Source organism: Pangasianodon hypophthalmus, chromosome 7 (genome assembly GCF_027358585.1).
Source record: "Pangasianodon hypophthalmus isolate fPanHyp1 chromosome 7, fPanHyp1.pri, whole genome shotgun sequence".
NCBI classification, from domain to species: Eukaryota; Metazoa; Chordata; class Actinopteri; order Siluriformes; family Pangasiidae; genus Pangasianodon; species Pangasianodon hypophthalmus.
The window spans coordinates 20,737,623-20,757,031 of record NC_069716.1 but is presented as its reverse complement, the minus strand read 5'-3'; the positions used below and the strand labels follow the sequence as shown (position 1 = coordinate 20,757,031).

General features: G+C 38.3%; 1 protein-coding gene across 1 annotated transcript; it reads left to right on the top strand.

Moving 5' to 3' along the window:
* Window positions 1-8,372: 8,372 nt before the first annotated feature.
* stard15 (StAR-related lipid transfer (START) domain containing 15) lies at window positions 8,373-18,331 on the top strand. Its single transcript, XM_026917512.3, has 6 exons — window positions 8,373-8,851; window positions 11,258-11,405; window positions 12,068-12,171; window positions 12,655-12,772; window positions 14,901-14,953; window positions 16,565-18,331. Exons 1-6 carry the CDS (start codon window positions 8,705-8,707, stop codon window positions 16,781-16,783), a joined length of 789 nt encoding a protein of 262 aa, XP_026773313.1. The 5' UTR covers window positions 8,373-8,704; the 3' UTR covers window positions 16,784-18,331.
* The last annotated feature ends 1,078 nt before the right edge of the window (window positions 18,332-19,409 follow it).

The following is a 19,409-nucleotide window of genomic DNA, read 5'->3' as shown; positions in this document are numbered from 1 at the left end:
CATGCGAAGCACATATTGCTTTTTTTTTTTTTTTTTAAATGTCACCAGCTGGGCTCTTTGATTATTTGAGCAGATTCATAAACCCTGTAATCTCTCCTCCTCCATCTTTCACAGAGGTGATATAAAGAGCTCTTTGTGAGTTGAAAGAAAAAGCACATTTTGGAATTCCAGTAAAATTACTTATAAATATAAAGCTAATGAATATAAAGGGGATTTCTCCATATCACTTCACAATACTATTAATAAAGATGATTAGTAGATGAAGGGTTGGGGTAGTGGTTCCAATGTGAACTGGTTTAAATAAACAGAGCCAGTACTTTTTTCATTTTTTTTTATAATTCACCCAAAAGTTGATAATAATCTTTACTTATTCATAGTGGTGATATAAATTTAGATATAGTAAATCAACAAATATGGCAAACTGGTAATGTGTATTTTATGTACATTAACTTTTAGCTCATTTTTTAGCTCGTATTTCTTATAATAGGTTCCCTCTATAGGAAAAAAAATCCAAAGTCACATTGTCAAAGACCCATTGCTTAGATAAAATGCATCTATTTTTGCCAAAAATATCACTGCAATTGCATTTCCACTTGGCATTTCACTACACTGCAACTGATTTCATACCCAGTTGGATCACATTGAAAGAAATAGAGCGAAAATCTTTCCTTGATCTTTCTTTCAGGCATGCCAGCATTTTTAAAATGCCACACTGTATACCATTAAAGTCTTCACATTGTGCATGCCCCAAAACAGCCCACAAATCCACCGCTGTAACCCAAAACATATACTCAAGAGGCTCGCTAAGAAACTAGCACTAATAATTAAATGAATGTTGATTCAGTGAACCACAAAGCCTTTGGCTGCTGAGGAGAAACTGCCAAAGAAACGAGAAGATACCTTGAAAAGGGGGGTGGGCTTAAATTGAACATGAAACTGTACATATGTCAGGTCTGGGTGATTTGCTGTTTTTTTTCTTTCACATGAATTTCTACAAAGCCTGCACAAGACTCAGGCTTAGGAGTTAACCTATAAATCTACAACAGTAGTGACAAAAGGCCTCTCTTTTTCCCCTTCTGTACCTTCATAATGGTCCATTAGCTGTATGGCATTTTCTTCTGGGGTTCTCCTTCCCCAAAATTGAAGTCCAGTAGATACCCACAAAATGCGAGGTCTAGTAGATATTCCTAATATCAAGAGCCTTTCCATTCCTCTGAAAATGATAACAGGACCATTAAAAGATTATAATCAAATCCTTTGTTGAATGAGTGTGGAAAGAAGAAAAACTTGGCAAGATCCCAAGATGCTGCATGGTGATAAACCCCTGGGATACACATGTCTGCCACGTCGACTATATAATGTTCATACAGAACAGCAGTTGAGCTCTTTCCTCTTCACCCGATAGGAATAAGGAATTCCAATCGTCACCAGTTACAACCACTCCATGTGTTCCCAGACAATAGTGATGCCGCAATGTCTTCTATTATAGCCAAAGTATCCCTAGTAAAAGTGCCTTTAAAGGCTTACATTGTGTGCACTGTCTGGGTTTGTGTCTCTGATCGTATCTACCTGTTCAATGGTTAAAGAGGGAAACCAATCATCACAGAATGGACCCCAAGAACCATTCCAGGCCAATTTCTAATTTCCTTTCACCAAATACACCATTCTATTCCAGAAGGTTAAAACTGATGAATCACATTTTGTCTTTGGTAAATGAGACCCAAAGTAGTAGTAAACTGACAATCTGATCTACTTGGTCTTATAGATTTCTTATTTGTTTTTCCAGGTCAGAGATGAAATATGATGTTACCCTGTTGAGGTCTGTTTCTCCTATTAGTTTTTATGGCCATGTCCAACAGACGTTACCATGGGGCCCTATGTTTAATGTTTAGCTCAGCTCCAGCCATGGAAGCCCACATTCCTTTTCTTAAAATCCTCCAAGTGCAGGAATAGTATGACCATTTTTCCATTGAATTTTGTACCTTACCTGTCAATTTCTTAGGAATGATACTGAAATGAGTATAATTGAATTTTCTATGAATTCCACTTTAAATATGTGCTGCATAGTGACTTTTCCATTTCCCACAGCCATAGGGGTTGGGTTACATAAATGGGTTACCCTAAAGATTTTTCCAGGCTCCTTAGGGGTAATAGAGGTCTCCTTATTGTGTCTTGTAACTTCCTGCATCCTCGTATAGGTTCACTGGAGCCAGAGAACGATTTTACTTTTCCAAGGTGCTACATTAAGACAAGATTAAATAAATTGTAATGTTGAACTCATGGCAGCATATCAGGAATGTATACTGAAAGGTTACAGGATGTTTATTACTCAAACATTGGGCAGCTATCTCTGGAAATTCTGCAAAGCCAAAACAGGAGGATTTGTGTATAAGATGAATTCTTTAAATAGACATCATGAGAGCACCCCTGGAAACCTTCTTGTTATTTTTTTGAGCATTTTTCATGGAAGGTGTCATCCCTCTTATTGTCTGTGTTTATATGAGCTCTTGCATTTGGCAGTCAAGAAGTACCTTTTAATATAATCCATTATCAGATGTAATGCACACACAGACAGTTTTTTAGGTGAGTAAAAAGATAGAGTTTTACAATGGCACACCACATGGTCACTCAAATGGCTTTTTTGTTGCTAACATGAGCTCATCACTCAGAACAATAATCTGGACTGCAGATGATAGAGTGTGGAAGACAGTTGTTACTTGGCTCTGAGTTTCAAAATGCGGTTGTGTGAATCCCAACCAACTGGAGGTTGTGGTATGTCTTCTTTAAACAGGTGTAAGAAGCAGCGTAAATACTGCCTCCTAAAACATGACTAGTGTACTTTGTGGCTGACATGGGATCAGGTTACTAGTACAAAAGACTTGAGGTGAGAGAGGTCAACACCAAAAGAAATGGATGCAGAGGCCTGTTTTTTTCTACTGAGGAGGTAATTAAACTGTTGATAATTGGTATTCCAGATAAGAAGTAAAAAAAAAGCCCTTCATATTTCCTTAGGGATCTGACATACCAAGTCAACAATGAAGAAGGAGTGCTAATGAAGGATGACTGAGGATTGCCTTCTGTTGCCTCTGGTTTTCTTTGAAACACACCTCAGAGATGACAGACGATGGCCAGCACGTCTGTACGTTCTGTGCCAGCGTGAAAGGAAATAACTCACAACACCAGGAGGTGGCACTAGCCTGTATTACAGAAGACTCAGTTTCAGGAATGCAGCCCCAATATCTCAAACTGCACTGTTTACTGTACTAAAAATGTCCAAATAGTACGCTACCTTCCACCACATATAGAGTGTCAAGTGATTGCCTTTGGTTTGCCAAACTGAACAGCCAATTAGAAGGAGAGAGAGAGCGGGCCAGTGGTGCACCACAGCTGTTTCAAATGAGTGTTTGCTTAATTCATAAAGATTCAACAAATTAAATATAATTAAATAATTTTATTTAAAATAATTAAAGTATCACTGCAATGGTTAAACTATGTGTTTTACAATTCAGCACAACATAAATTAATTTAATAACAATACACTATTCTGTTCATGATACGCTTCCACATCTCATAAATTATTGCTTATTTAGAATGTTTTATGAAGAAAAAAAATGCATTTTAAGCCAAATGATTTCTAAAGCCAAGAATATGGATTTTGACTATTATTATTGCTTTAGAAATTATAAAGTTGATAAAGGAGTTTCTTTCTTAAATAACTGGCTAGGCTTACAAAATTAGGGGATTAATATTGTAATATCTTTATTGTAAAGTCTTTAATCATTCTATATTATTAATATCCACAAACTTTTTAAAAAATTTTATTTCACAGACTCCTTCAGATTTGACTGTTGGTCGTTTTGAAAAAGTATGCAATACGCAAACATTTAATTACTTATGCGAAAGAAAGATGTTAAAACATGAAATCTGTTTTCTAAATCCCAGATTTTTTTTTTAAATCAGTTTTTGACCCATAGTATATCTAGGTCAGCCTTGCCTAGTCCTGACTGTTTGTTGATTGCCTGAAGTAGACCTATTGCCTATATCATGATGTCCATTTTAGATTTGTCTACTTTACTGTTTCTTAATAAAATCCTGTGCTTGCATCCAAAACCCTGTCCATGTCTGGCATATGAGCATCACAGCTGCAGAGGTAATCTGTGCTAGTATCTGTTAAATCTATTTAACAGTCTATTAGTAATGTGATATAATTAAAATATTTGGAGCATCCAGTACCTATTTCTGGTTGACATAACCTCTTTCTGTCTTCCAAGCTGGTGAATAATTTCTCTGCCACAGCGCTATTGAATTCTTGATTGTGATTAAATTTATATAACAGCACGACTCTGGCAGTAGTTCCAGCTGCGAGGTTTTTATTAATGTGCACATTCTAATATGTTACAGTGATGAGGGGGAATATTATAAAGTATTCAGACACTTTTATTTTTTGTTGTTTAATATAGTTTCAGTGCATCCACTTCAAATTTTACACACATAATGTTTTTTGACTTTGTACTTACAAATAAGAACAAAAAAGAAAAATGTATGTATTCATAAGCATCAACAAAGATATGTCAAAAAATATAAAACTGATAAGGGACAAATATATTCGGATACTATATTAAAAATATATATGTATATGTAAAGGTTACATAAAAGTATATCATACATTGCTACTGGTTGGGAAAATTTCCCATAAGAATTAGCAATCATGGTAAAGGTGAGGGAGCTTCCTAAAATTCTCAACATTATTAAACAACTCTTGAGTGGAAACATCTACAGAGCCATAGCAAAGAGCAAAGCCCATCAACATCTCTGTCACTACAAGTGGTTTGATAATATGCAGATGGAAAGTTCATGGAACCATGACGACAGCTGCGCCATGGAAGATTTCATGCTCTCTGACTAATGATAAGGAAGGTTGGAGAAAAGCGAGCAGTCACTTAAAAAGAGTTGCAGGATAACCTGAAAGCAGCAGGAACAACAATTACATGGAATACAATAAGCAATGAACTGCACCACAGTCATCTCCATTCCTACACCCCACCCCACCTAAAACTCTTGTCTGAAAAAGAAGCACAGAGATACACATTGAAAATTTGCACATGAGTATTTAGACAATTCAGAACTCTACTGGAACAAAAGATGAAACAAAAGTATTGCTAAAACTCTTTGGTAATATTTCAGCTAATTACTTCTTGCAGTCGATGTCTCGAAGCTGTAGTTGCCAACAATGACTTTGCAACAAAGTATTAGTGTTGGTAATTTGTGGTTTCTGAATACTTTTTCTCTATTCATTTTTTTTTTCAAAAATGTTTTTTGAAATGTTTATGTGTATAAATACGTACTTTTTGTTCACAGTTAGTACACAATCAAAAGATATTATGTGTATAAATTTGAAGTGGATATATGTAGTGGAAGAATATTAAATAACAAGGAACAAAATAACATATTTCCCCTCATTGTATCTTTCTAGAGTAACAACTCGCACATGGATTTACAGTATATGGCACGTTGTACATAAATGTGTGTAATCATTGATGTGGTGAAGCTTTTTTGAAGGGAGTCTCCAGTGTCAGTGCAATCAGAGGTAAAGCTGTAAGTTTTTAGACATGACAAAGTCTTCAGGACTTTGAGACAGACAGAAGGCTTTGTCCTTTCTCTCTAACAAGCTGCAGAGAGAGAGAAGGGAGGGGGGGAGGCGTGTGAGGGAACAGCATTTTATAGCTGTTCGAAAATAAATAATAACAGGAACTAATTTGTTCCGTGGAAGTTCCACAACATTAAACCTAACTATTTACAGAAGAATGTGTTAAATAAAACACATTGTTAGCATTGTGCAAATTGCTGTGGTGTAAGAGGAATAAAACACTTTAGGATGTGCTGTTATTGGAACTTCTATTGCAACTTCAGGTTGCATCACATGACCTCATCTCTGATTATAATATGCCCCTTCAGTGTAAGTGACCTTTAGATATGATTGTGAGTGGCATTCACAAATATACACAATATGTAGCATTCAAGTATTGAAGTGAATACTGAGTTCTACACCCAGCATGTCTTTGAAGATTAACTACATTTGTAACATACTACATGAGGGTAATTGTGCAGTATTTTATTTTTTGTCACTGTAAAAGGAATCTACAGTCACCTCCTTACCAAAAAAAATTGTGAAAGGATGTCACCTACTACTGCCTCAGAAGCGCTTTGCTTGCACACCTGATGGACATTTGTCTGAAATTTTCTGTTTCTCTATAAACTTTGTACTTGTGCAATTAAATTTTTACTGAAGAACACTGCAGTTTCTTCCTGGATTCCTCTTCATGTATTCATTAATTCATCTTCAGTAATCACTATCCTGGCCATAGTTATAGTGGATGGCACTGGGCATGAAGCAGAAATGCACTCTGGATGGGACACCAGTCCATTACAGGGCACCATAAGCACACACATTCGCACCTAGGGGTAATTTAGTATAGCCATTCTACACTATATGACCCACAGTATTTTGACATCCCTGCTAATAGTCAAGTATTTCAGCCACACCCATTGCTAACAGATGCATGACATCAAGCTATGCAATCTCCACAGACAAACACTGGCACTGTCATAGGATGCCACCTATGCCAGTTTGTGAAATTTCTACCCTGCAAGTAAGTAAGTGCTATTATTGTGAAATCTAAGCATCTAGGAGCAGAAACAGCTCAGTCATGAAGTGATACACCATGCAAACTCATGGAGCTGGTCCGTTGAGTGCTGAAGTGCGTAATGCTCAAAAATCGCTTATTCTCTGTTGCATCACTCACTATAGAGATCCAAACTGCCTCTGGAAGCAACATTAGCACAAGAACTGTGCGTTGGGAGCTTGAAATGAAACGGATTTCCATGGCTGGTCATCATCTGCACACGTAAGATCATTACGCACAATGCCAAGCATTGGCTGGAGTGGTGTAAAGCACACCGCCACTGGACTCTGGAACAGTCGAAATGTGCTCCCTGGAGTGAGAAAACACACTTCACTATCTGGCAGTCTGATGGACAAATCCGGGTTTGGCAAATGCTACGAAAACACTAACCTACCAGAACACATAGTACCAACAGTAAAGTTTGGTGGATGAATGTCTGGGGTTATTTTTTCAGGGCCCCTTTATGGACCCTCTTTAGGGCCCCTTAGTTCCAGTGAAGGGTAATGTTAATGCTACAGCATACAAAGACATTTTAGACAACTGTACGCATCCAACTCCAAGCGAGCTCCATAAAGACATCGTTGGACGAGTTTGGTGTGGAGGAACATCAGTGGCCTGCACAATGCCCTTGACCTCAATCACAGTGAACACCTTTGGGGTGAATTGGAATGTCAATTCCAAGCTGCAAAAATATTCATATTAATGACTATGGTTTTGGAATGGGATATCTAACAAGCTCATATGGGTGTGACACTCAGGTGTCCATATACTTTTGGCCATATAGTGTGTCTACTGACATGAGAATGACGGAAGAAACCGGAGAGCCCAGAGGAAACCTACAAGGACATGGGGAGAACATGCTAAACTCCACACAGACAGTGATCTGAGCTCAGGATCAAAATATACACAATTTGTCTTTATATATTTATTGTGTATAATATGAACCCAAGCAGGGGGCACAGTGGCTTAGCGGATAGCACCATTGCCTTGCATCTCTGGGGTTGGGGGTTTGAATCCTGCCTCTGCCCTCTGAGTGTGCGGACTTTGCATGTTCTTCCTGTGCTTCAGGGGTTTCCTCCTGCAGTCCAAAGACATGCGTTGAAGGCTGATTGGCTGTTCCAAAGTGTGTGTATGTGTGTGTGTGTATGTGTGTGTGTGTATGTGTGTGTGTATACTCTGTGATGGGTTGGCACCCCATCCAGGGTGTCCCCCGCCTTGTTCCCCGGGATAGGCTCCAGGCTCCCCACAACCCTGTGTAGGATAAGTGGTAAAGAGATTGGATGGATGGATGGATGAACCCAAGCCCCTTAATTTTGATTGGAGACAAGAACATTGAGTACAAAGATGCATTTCCATTTCCATGGTAATGCAAAAAAGCAAAACGTGGTGTTACACTTTATCACTTCATAGGATTAAGAATTTTTTTTGTTTGTTTATGAATGCCACTTGGGAAGAGGCAAAAATCCACCATTTAAAGAGGCATTGTGAGCTGAAATGACGTCACACCTAGTAAATAGCTGGCACATTAAACATCAGTGAGCCAACGGTGTTTAAAATGAACAGATCCGCGCTGAAGCGAAACAAAAACATTCACGGAAGAGAAATGGCTTTGAATTGCCAGTCGTGACACCCGACACTAGGTGTGACTAAATGAGTCCATAAAGGCTGTCCCACGTGAAAAGAGCGGGCTGCAGGGTAACGCGATGCCGCCCCTTTAAAACGCCGCCCGCTGGCGCAGAGCAGAGCGCGGATGCTGGAGTGCACCTGCTCCGCGTTCACACACCTGCTGGGGCTTCCCCTGAGCCGCTTTCAGCTCGTCCTCAGCCTTGACGGAAGCGCCTCCACACGGCTCAGACCGCTGAAACCATTCTGCACGTGCGGAAGCAGCAAGGACTGAACAAGGGGCTTGTTTATTAGCCGAGCCACGGCAGGCGGGCTACCGGACGGGGCTTTATGAAAGTGCAGTTTCCGGTTTATTCCGTCGTTCGGCTGGAGAAGCAAGCGCTCGTGTTTGAGGCAGGATGCCGGTGCAGATTCCGGACGACGCGGATTTCGCGTCTTTCAAAGAGCAGTGTGAAAACGAGGTGGGCTGGATACAACGCTACAACAAGGCAGGAGTGACGGTGTGGTGTCGAGACGAGGAGACCAAAACAGTGCAAAAACTTAAGGCAAGTGCTGCGCAGGGGCTTGTGGGTAACCTCCATGCGCTGCATTGCGGAGTCACCAGCCTGTAGAACAGACAGCCTATATCCTACATACTGCCTAAAACGCTGCTACATATACAGAATGCCTGCTGTTTTACCCCCTGTTCAGTTAGTTAGCTGTTTTACTGACTTCATAATTAGCAGTTTCTGTCATCATAGATTATACACAGCCTGCAGTGTATCAAAATCTTTCAAATCTTACCTTTAATACAGAACCTTTAATGATTAGCATTATTGTTTTCAGCAGGAAGAGAGATGGACCCAGGGAAGGTCAATCAAGTAAAACCTGCTCTTATGGTTCTTACACAAACCTCATGTATGTTTGGCATCAGATCACTTAAAAAAAAAATTATGAAATGTGGTGAATTTAACTATAAGGCTTAATATTTCATAGGTATGGGTTTTGTAAGCATGTATTTCCTAGTAGGAAGATCACCTTAGAATAATTCTCCCTTTTCTATAGTGAAATATAATGCCCTGTGTCCTCTCTGCAGTTCTCTGATAACAGCAGTGTTCATTTTAGTAATCTTCACTCATCATAAACCACCATAGTTCAGTGCACTACAGAATATGTTTAACCATGCCTATTTACACCTAATTTCCCCATTCTTTCTACATAAGCAACGTGCCATCTACTGAGAAAACAGGAACAAGCCTAGTTCCCAGGACATAGTTAACCTAAGCCTCTTGTTTTCAGACCTGCTCCTAAACAAATACCCAGTGAGTTCTTTAGTTAAACACGTAATTCTTCAAATGGGGACTTGGCTGATTAGTTGGATGTATTAAGACAGGCAGGTGGTGATTCCCGAAGGGACAAATTAGATGATCTTGGAGACTATGGGTGAAGCAATAAATATATTGGAGTTCTGATTCACTATGATTAATCAGTGGGAAGACATTGACAGATGTTCCTGTACAAGAAACTTAATAAGAACATGTTTGTAGGTAAGCACTGAACTGATTAAGTGCTTTGCTTGAGATATAAAGAGATACCAACAATGTATACCAACTGCTTGCAATAGAGCATATATTTATTTTCCTCTACAGTGTTAAAAACAATTTAATATGATATTTTTAAAAGAACTAGAATTATTTGCATACCCTAATTGCATCATATGAAAAATAAAAATCTTTTTTCCTGTGTCGGGAAAGCCATTACAGTTCAACTGATGCAAGCACAAAAAGGCTGTGCTTGGCACTCCAGGATAAGAACTGTATCCTGTGTCAGAATGATAAGATGGAAAGTTAATGAGATTGTCAGGTGAGATAATGGGATTGTCAGACACACTATCATTAGCCTTTTTGGATGTCCTCTCATTCTGCTTTGGGACTTTATATTTCCTCACCAGAATGGTTTCCTTACTGAAAGAATGATGGACAAACAAACACAAATATGCTCATGGTCCATTAACAATGGCAACAAAGTTCAGTGCATACATATGCAAACAGGTCAGGCTTGACTGATTTAGCTCGTGCCACATTATCACAGATGAAAGGCTCATCTCGCACAGCCAGGCTGTACTGATGAGACACGCTGAAAAATTAAGAGTGGAAAACCGTGGTAACAGCAGGCTCGAATGAGGAAACCTGATTCTCTCCTGCTGGTTTACCCGAGTCAGACTTTTTTCTGGTCTTGCACGGCTGCCGACCTCTGATGATGGCAGTCTGCCCTGGGAGAGTCACAGGCGATGTGGCAGCTCTCGACTGGAGTGACAGTAAAGCCAAGAAAATAAGGAAAAATTAAAAGATGATAGATCCCTCTTAATAATTCATTCGACTTTCCGGAGCACTGAAGTGCGCTTCGCCATGAATAATTGAGGTGCTGAAGGCTTTGACGACATTTCATTCATAGAGAGCAAATAGAGCTTGTTGTGGAAGCCAGTGGAAATGGGGAGGGCCTGCTCACGCTAGGGTTCGAGAGGGGGAGTTGAATGAATTATTTACCTGATGTTAGGGGTAGAGTCGATTGGGTTACATGGTTACTTGCCTTCCAGGCCCATAAAATATCTGATCACATTGCACTCAACACTCTCAAAGTCTTACATGACTGGCAGACCTTCAGAAATTGAGTTAAGGAATAATAGAGGTGAGTTTAGACTAGATAAGTTTCGCTTGGCACAAATTGGACATGAATACTCTCGAACCAGCTATGCGTTAACATATTCTAGGTCTTGTCCCTTGGAGTCACTAGTTCATACTATAACACTGGTCACTGGAAAGCTGCAATTTGTTGGAATTATTTGTTAACCATTCCAGATGTATGGCTCAAGTTCAACACTTAGACACAAGAGAGGGAGAGCAAAAAAAAAAACAGCAAATAAAGTTCTCTATGAAAACCTCTGAAAACATTTCTACTTTTCTTCTCTCTAGATGAGTATTGTGTGCAAGGATGTCAGCGCAGAAACACTGTATGATGTCTTGCATGACACAAGCTACCGGAAGAAATGGGACACCAACATGATCGACACATTTGATATTGCAAGACTGACAGTCAATGCAGATGTAGGATATTACTCCTGTGAGTCACCACAGTATTTGCTTTCGTCTTTACTCCTCTATTTACTCCTATTCCTATTGCCTGCTCACTGGCTCACTAAAACATTCATAACTTATTATATTATCCTGGCCTTGAAGGAAAGGAAGGGAATACAAACTGTCCACTTGGAATACATTGCAGGGCGTGTAGTAACACATTATTGTGTAATTGTGTGAAGTTGTAAATAGTACCAAAAGACAGTTTAATGGCTGAGGTCTTCTAGGGAGAGCTCGCTATAACTCAACTGTGCTTTGTCTGATTTCCATTGGATAAACCGCACACCTTCTAAAGGCAGATAAATATAAAATTGTGCTAGAGTTAGAATCAATCATCTAGCTCTACAACATTTCAGGAAAGTATTGTGAAAAATAATACACAATAAATATGCAAATAATGAGTAATCTGCTATATTGTGAAAGTGTACCAAACAGCATGAGATACACTGGCATAATTAGCTATAGACAGTTTTTACACCAGTTTTTATAAATTGTTGTATACACCAGACATAATCAAGACATAATTTTGGTATTAGTGCCATATATAATGCAGATGTCTGTCTACTTCGTTTTAAATGCTAATTCTGGAGGCACACTTCTTACTTGATCTTTCAGTATAACATTAAATCGTGTCTTTTCTGTTTAAAGGGAAATGCCCGAGTCCACTGAAGAACAGGGATTTTGTCACCATGCGTTCATGGCTTCCTCTCGGCAATGACTACTTGATAATCAACTACTCGGTCAAACACCCGGTATGTCTGAATGTCCTCCAGTCTAATGTGGGAGCAGTGCAGATGTTCTGGCTTTATAAGTGGCTTTGGCAGAGCCAGAAATACAGTACTGTATATTGTGTAAGCTGGCATGTAGAACAGCTGTCTAGGCCTAGAGTAGACTGAAACAGAAGAAGCTCCGGCCAGTGGGAAAAGTCTGAGCTACTGAGTAAATAGTCGGGTGATCTGATCCCTGTGTCTTAATGAATAATTACCTGTCTCGTGTCCTGGGAACATTTTCTTTGTGGTTTTTGTCCTTGGACAAAATTGTCTCACTAATGAATTATGCAACCAGGTTAAATTAAACATGTAGTGCATAATCTCTGTTGTTGTAATTGTTATTTTGATATTGTCCAGCAATATTCAGTTATCTTAGTCTTATTTCTGATTTTGAATAGACAATTCTAAAGGGGAAAAAGGCTTTTTTTTTTTTTTTTTTAAAATAACCATATTTTCCCATTTCAGCAATACCCACCAAAGAAAGACTATGTCAGAGCTGTGTCTTTACTCACCGGATACTTGATCCAGTCCAATGGAGCAAACTGCTGCACTCTTTACTACTTAACACAAGTAGATCCAAGAGGTGAGTGGTTTTTTTTTATGTGTGCAACTACCTGTTTAATTTCTACCTGAAAATGTGAAGCCTTGCATTTCCAGTAACAATACAGGGAAGTTCTGTTGTACATGAAATGTTTAATACATGAAACACCATAACTGGGTAGCAGAGTTTATAAATGTTGTATGTTGAAACAACATATTTAAGTGTTTGCATAACCTTTGTTAATTAAGGTTCCAGAGAAACATTTTGTGTACACACTACAAATACATTACATACTCTGTCCTTGTGCTGTACTTGCACATTAGGACTTTTACAGTTTACATAATACACAAAGAAGAGATTGTGTAAATAGTGTTGTGTTTCTTGGACCAAGGCACATACAGTCCCCTCAGAAGGTATTGGAACAGCAAGGCCAGTTCAGTTTGCTGCACACTGAAGACATTTAGGTTTGAGATCAAAAGATGAATATGAGACAATAGATCATAACTTCAGCTTTTCATTTCCTAATATTTACATCTAGCTGTTTTAAACAACTTTGAACGTGGCACCTTTGGTGGCAGACCACCCAATCTTTAGCTGAGCGAAAGTATTGGAACAGATAGTCTTAAAGTAAATTACATTTAATATTTGATTGCAAATCCCTTGCTTGCAATAACTGACTCAAGCTGGCGACCCACTAACATCACCACACTGTTGCATTCTTCTTTTGTGATGCTTTTCCAGGCTTGTATCACAGCTTCTCTCAGTTGTTCTTTGTTTTGTGGGGGGTGTTCTCCCTTTAGTCTCCTCTTCAGGAGGTGAAATGCATTCTCAGTTGGGTTAAAGTCTGGTGATTAACTTGGCCAGTCCACTTTTTTCCCCTGATGAAGTCCTTTGTTGTGTTGGCAGTGTGTTTCAGATCATTGTCTTGCTGCATGATTAAGTTCCAATAAGATTGGATGTATTTCTCTGTAACTTGGCAGACAGAATGTTTCTAATGAATTCATTCTGCTGCTACCATCATGAGTTACATCATCAATAAAGATTAGTGAGCCTGTTCCAGGAGCAGCCATGCAAGCCCAAACCATGACACTACCACCACCTTGACCGATGTTTTGGATCATGAGCAGATCATATCTTTCTCCACACTTTCCTTCACTGTGGTAGAGGTTAATCTTGGTTCCAGAACTTTTGTGGCTCATCTCTGGATTTCTTTGCGAATTCCAATCTGGCCTTACAATTCTTACTGCTAATCATCTTGTAGTATGATCTCCATATTGCAATTCAATTCAGTTTTATTTCTATAGTGCTTTTAACAATGGACATTGCAGCTTTACAGAAATAAATACATTCAGGATATAAATTTTAAATGTGTGAATTTATCCATAATGAGCAAGCCAGAGGCGACGGTGGCAAGGAAAAACTCCCTGGGATGATATGAGGAAGAAACCTTGAGAGGAACCAGCGTGCATGTATTTGGGTGACACCTGATAGTGCAATTATAAATAAATCCCTTCTATAACTGTGTACTACATGGTCAAATAGTGCAATTGCGTAACCAGGAAATTCATTACAGTTTTCACATGAAGTCTGTTTTTGAACTTATCCACTGTTCACTGATGGAGACTTGATTGCAAAACTGTTCATGGCAACTGCAGTTCTAAAGCTATCATAGCAACTGTAGTCCTAATGTATTTCTGCTCTCGAAGTCGTCTTCGAACGGTGGACTGTGATGCCTTCACCCTTGCCCTGTGGAGGTTGTTGGTGAAGTCACTGACTGTTGTTTGTGTTTTACGTGACAGATTTCACAATGTTTTTGTCGTCAGCTGCTGTTGTTTTCCTTGGCTGATCTGTTTGATATCTGGTTGTTAGTACACCAGTGGTTTCTTTCTTTTTCTGGGTATTCCAGATTGATGTATTGGCTATACTCAGTGCTTTTGCAATGGCTGTGATTGATTTTCCCTCCTTTCTCAGCTCCAAAATGGCTTGCTTTTCTCCCATTTATCCTTTTTAACAACAAATCCTTTCTTCCCATGCGATCCAATACATTCGGAAGGGGCTGTATATTGTAGTATATGTTAGGCTATATAGACAGCATAATTTGGATTGTTGTATTTCCTGAAATGTCTCAGTATGTATCTATATAGAGGTCTATTTTTGTTTACATTTCCAGGTTCCTTACCTAAATGGGTAGTGAATAGAGTCTCTCAATTTGTCGGACCGAAGGTAAGACTGTTGTATTTTTGATTAACATAATTCTGTGAGCGTGTACACGGAAAGGATTATAGAATAGCAAATTCAATTTGAATGGGGCATTAAACAAACTGGTACGTATAGAAAACAGTTCTTTATTATGTAAGAACTGTAAGTCTGCAGGAATAAATAAGCAGTAAGTTTTCAATAACAGGTCTCTGTTGTCCTTTGCTGTCATCTGGTGGTCACAAGCCACAACCACATCACTGCAATTGTTCAGTTTTGTCATTGTTTTTACTGATTTATGTAAAGCCTGTATTATGAAATCCAGTTCTGACTAAAACTACAAATGGGTTAAAGGCAAAATTGCCATTTAAAATTTTAAATTAGGAAAATATTTAAGTACACTCTCACACCACGCCCCCAAACACACACACCAAAAAATATCATGTCCTGTGAACTACCGTAAACTAAATTCTGCAGGGGCAAACTAACCCACATCAAATATTGTGTGACTACGCTCATGAAAAAAATGCTGTGCTTTTCCTATACACCCTGTGATGCTACCATATATTGCTATAGATTTTAATGATTAAAACCCTTAAAACTGTGAAAATGGGTTTTTATTTGATATTGAAGGAGCCATAATTTTCCCCCTGCTTTCCATAATTAAGGCTTGAATGTAATAATAATAATAATAATAATAATAATAATAATTTTTATTATTATTATTATTATAGTGATGTATTTGTGGTAAGGCTGTGTTCTTTTATTGTGTAATATTACAAGGGTGAGTCAAATGAAACCTTTAAAAGTGCTGACATACAGTACTTATACAGTACTGTGCAAAAGCACCCTATTTTTTAGTACAAACTTTGTTTGATAAAATAAAATAAAAAATCTAATCTATCTACATCACTGATTCAGTACAAAAACAGTTTAGATTCCAAACATTAGTTTTCCGGCACAAAATTAAATGTTACAGAAAAATGTTTGTATGTCAGTAAAGAAAGCAGCATATTACACAAGAGACACTTTTCAGACAAAAAAAAAGACATAATGAAGGCTGCTGGGTTTTGCTGCAAAAATAAGAAGCAAGTGTGACGGTCAAAGTCTCCAGAAGAACTGTGGCTGGTTCTGCAAGATGCTCAGTAACACTTACAGCCCATTTCCTTATAAAACTGCACTAATTGTACCTGAGACTACTATGTTTTTTTTTTTTTTTCAAAAGGCGAAGGATTGTCACACCACATATTGACTTTGTTTCATTTATTACTGTTTACTGCTCTTTACAGTATTGTTTTTATGTAGAAACATTTAGTTTCGTTATTTTTGAAGGCATCTTTGCTCTACAGCATTTCTTTGCATGTGTCTAAGACTTTTGCACAGTACTGTATTTGTACTTCTAGTAAAAGTAAAAATGTACTAATGGTCTATTGTTCTCTATAGCCCCTTCTGCTGCTACCTTAAATCTGATACACTTTTGTGACACCTTTTTTGCAATAAACAAAGCAAAAAAAGTTTTCATTTGTACTTTATTCCAGGATTAAAATACCAAAAAGAGTTTATGAAATTAATTTAAAAAGTCTCCCTTAATGTATGCCAGTATGCCTTTGAGTAACAAACATCTTTGGTGCTCCATAGGCCATGAGGAAGATCTACAAAGCGTGCCTGAAGTACCCCGAGTGGAAACGGAAGCACGACCCTAACCTGAAGCCGTGGATGTACCCAGAGCAGAACACGCTGCCATGCATGAGTGCTTCAGAGCTCACTGTGCAGAGAGCAGATTCGCTGGAGAACATCGATGAGAGTGGCTTAAACGAGGATAAGATCCAGCATCACAGCGAAGATGAGGAGACCTAAACCCCCAGACTCTGCTTTTACATGAGAGTGCATGTATGTGTGAGTGTGTGAGGAAGTCAGTGTGTATTCATTTACACCGGTAGTTCTGCAGAGTATGAATTATTAGTTCTCAGCTGCATCTTATGCATGCTTTGCTATGCATTGCTGACGACCATAATGGTGCTCCTTTCAAGGTTTTTGACATATTAATGATTGTGATTGTTTGCACTACCAATCCCAATGTAATAGAATTGCACATATCATTAATACAGGTTTGAAGATTTTATTCAAAATGAGCTCGTATACATTTATACATGAACACAAACAAATTGGCATATTACTGCTGGTAAAAATTAAAATCTTTGGGCTACTGTTGCAATGCTTTTTCAGTCATCTCTTCTGTGAGTGAGCATCGGTTTTGTAGTGTCTGTTTTTTTGTGTCTGATATTACTCAAATCGATGACTGTGAATCAAATGTCACAATTCCAGTGTAGGTTTCATCTGGGCATTTACAGTCTCATTTCCAAGGCACTCTACCTGTAGGAAGTGAGAGTTCTTTAGAACTCTGTGGCTGGCTGCAGGGATTTTCACTTCAATATCTTTACCTATGCATCAGTAAGATCTCAGGAGTTGTAAAAAGCATTGCTATCTGCCTTTCTCAAATTTAAATTATACGTGTTTCTATCTCTCTGGTCACTTTTCCCAATTCATTTCTGAATAAATATCTTTATATTGTACTCTGGGAATGATTTTATGCATCCTTGTATTTGTTCGATGTCGTTCTCATAGCAGATTTAAGCATGCATGCTTTCTATAAGACTCTCACATCAAGAGTCAAGCATTCTTAGATAAAAATGTCATTTTCATTTACATGTTTTTTTTTTTTTTTTTTTTTTTGCATGTACCATTTATATCCATGGTTTGGCTGAGCCTTTGAAAAGTTGTACTGTTTTGAGCTAGTCTTGCAGTCTGATCTAGACTTTTAGCCTATTGAAAAAAAAAATTAATTTCTATTTGATTGGCATGACAAGGAATGTTTTTGAGACTGTCTAGTACTTTGAAATGAGTGTGAAATGTTAACCCAAAGAGAATTTGCTTTTCTTTTCTCCTCCATTTGGCAAGAAAGGGAGGTCTGTGCCTGCCTCCACTCTTTTCCATCCAAAAGCCTACAGCTGGCCACCACTCCTCAAACTCTCCATTGTCTCCAACACTTCCTGCTTCCCATTTGGAGCAGTTCCTGCCTGCATCAGTCAGATTGTTCTGCAGGGAAGGAAACTGCACAAGTCAGGCCTCTCTGGTTTCACACAGCACACTCCTGTTACTTTTACAGAGTTTATGGGTTTCTTCACATCCTATTTTAAAAAGTTGTATTTTCTTAAATAAAGTGTATTTCCTATGACTGTGATGTAATGCTGTGTTTCTCATTGTTGACATCCAGTCGAAATTGTGAAGTTCATGGACGAATTCGTATGAATTCGTGCATGGCACATTTTCAAATTACATTAAATTTCAAGTTTAAGCTATGTGTTTCTGTGTGACTGTCAATCTTACCAAAGAATATAACTACTTTCTACAGACTGCATAGCATTCATTATTTGCTCCCAAGTTTTCTATTCTAACCAAATTTACTGTGGTGGCCTTCTGACCAGAGGAAATAAATGAGGCTGTATATCTGATACTGTTTAACTGGATGGCAAGAATAGTATGATACCTGACTACTACAGGCATACTTTAGAGAATGTCAAATTAGTACACCATCTGCTAGCAATTTAGATTGTCAGACTAAATGGTATCTAACATTGTGGATTAATGGGAATTATTTGAACTTACTGTTTATTGGACCAGAGAGATTGAGGTGGCTCTAAGTGGCCGAGCTAATCCAGTATTTACAATTTGATAGAAATGTAAATCCTGGCAATGTATAATGGTGATAATAATGATGATGCAATACAATTTTTCAGGTTCAGTTCAAAATGCACTCCTTCATTTTCCACTAAAGAAATGTGTTCATTTTGCTATTTTTTTTAAAGCTTAACAGAATATTTTGGTATTTATTTGAGGCCAAAAATGTCAGGCAAAGGAAAAAAATCACCCCAAATGATTTGCATGTTATAATCTGTTATAATGTGTGATAACATGTGATGTTAACATGTGATCATCAATGGTGTCCAAGATCTATTTTGTAGTGAAAGTGCGTTATTAGTTTAAACTTCTTTCATTGTTTAAACTGTTGGTCTATTTTCAGTTTGGCAAAATGGTTTCTCACAGTGCTGTTCAACTACCTGATGATAGTGGTGCCAGTGGGATTTAGCCCTTGCTTTATCTCTATCGAAAGAGACTGATGCAGTAGTGCTTCAGTCCTTCAGTCTGTCCAGCTTGTTCACCTCCTCACTTGTACTCTCTGCTCAAACAGATTAGGTTCCAACTTTTAGAATTCATGCTAATACCACTGTAAATGTCATTGTGCTTGTAGATCTTGTAGATTGCTCACTAGCTGAGTTGAGCTGCTGAGTTAAACTCAGTGCAACTGTGTCGTATAGCTGCATTGCATTCTGGAACTTTGAGTCCAACGTTTATGTCTCCGCTATTCTATGTTAATATGACATTGATCATGGAAAACGCTGAGAGAAAAAAGAAGCTCTTGCTC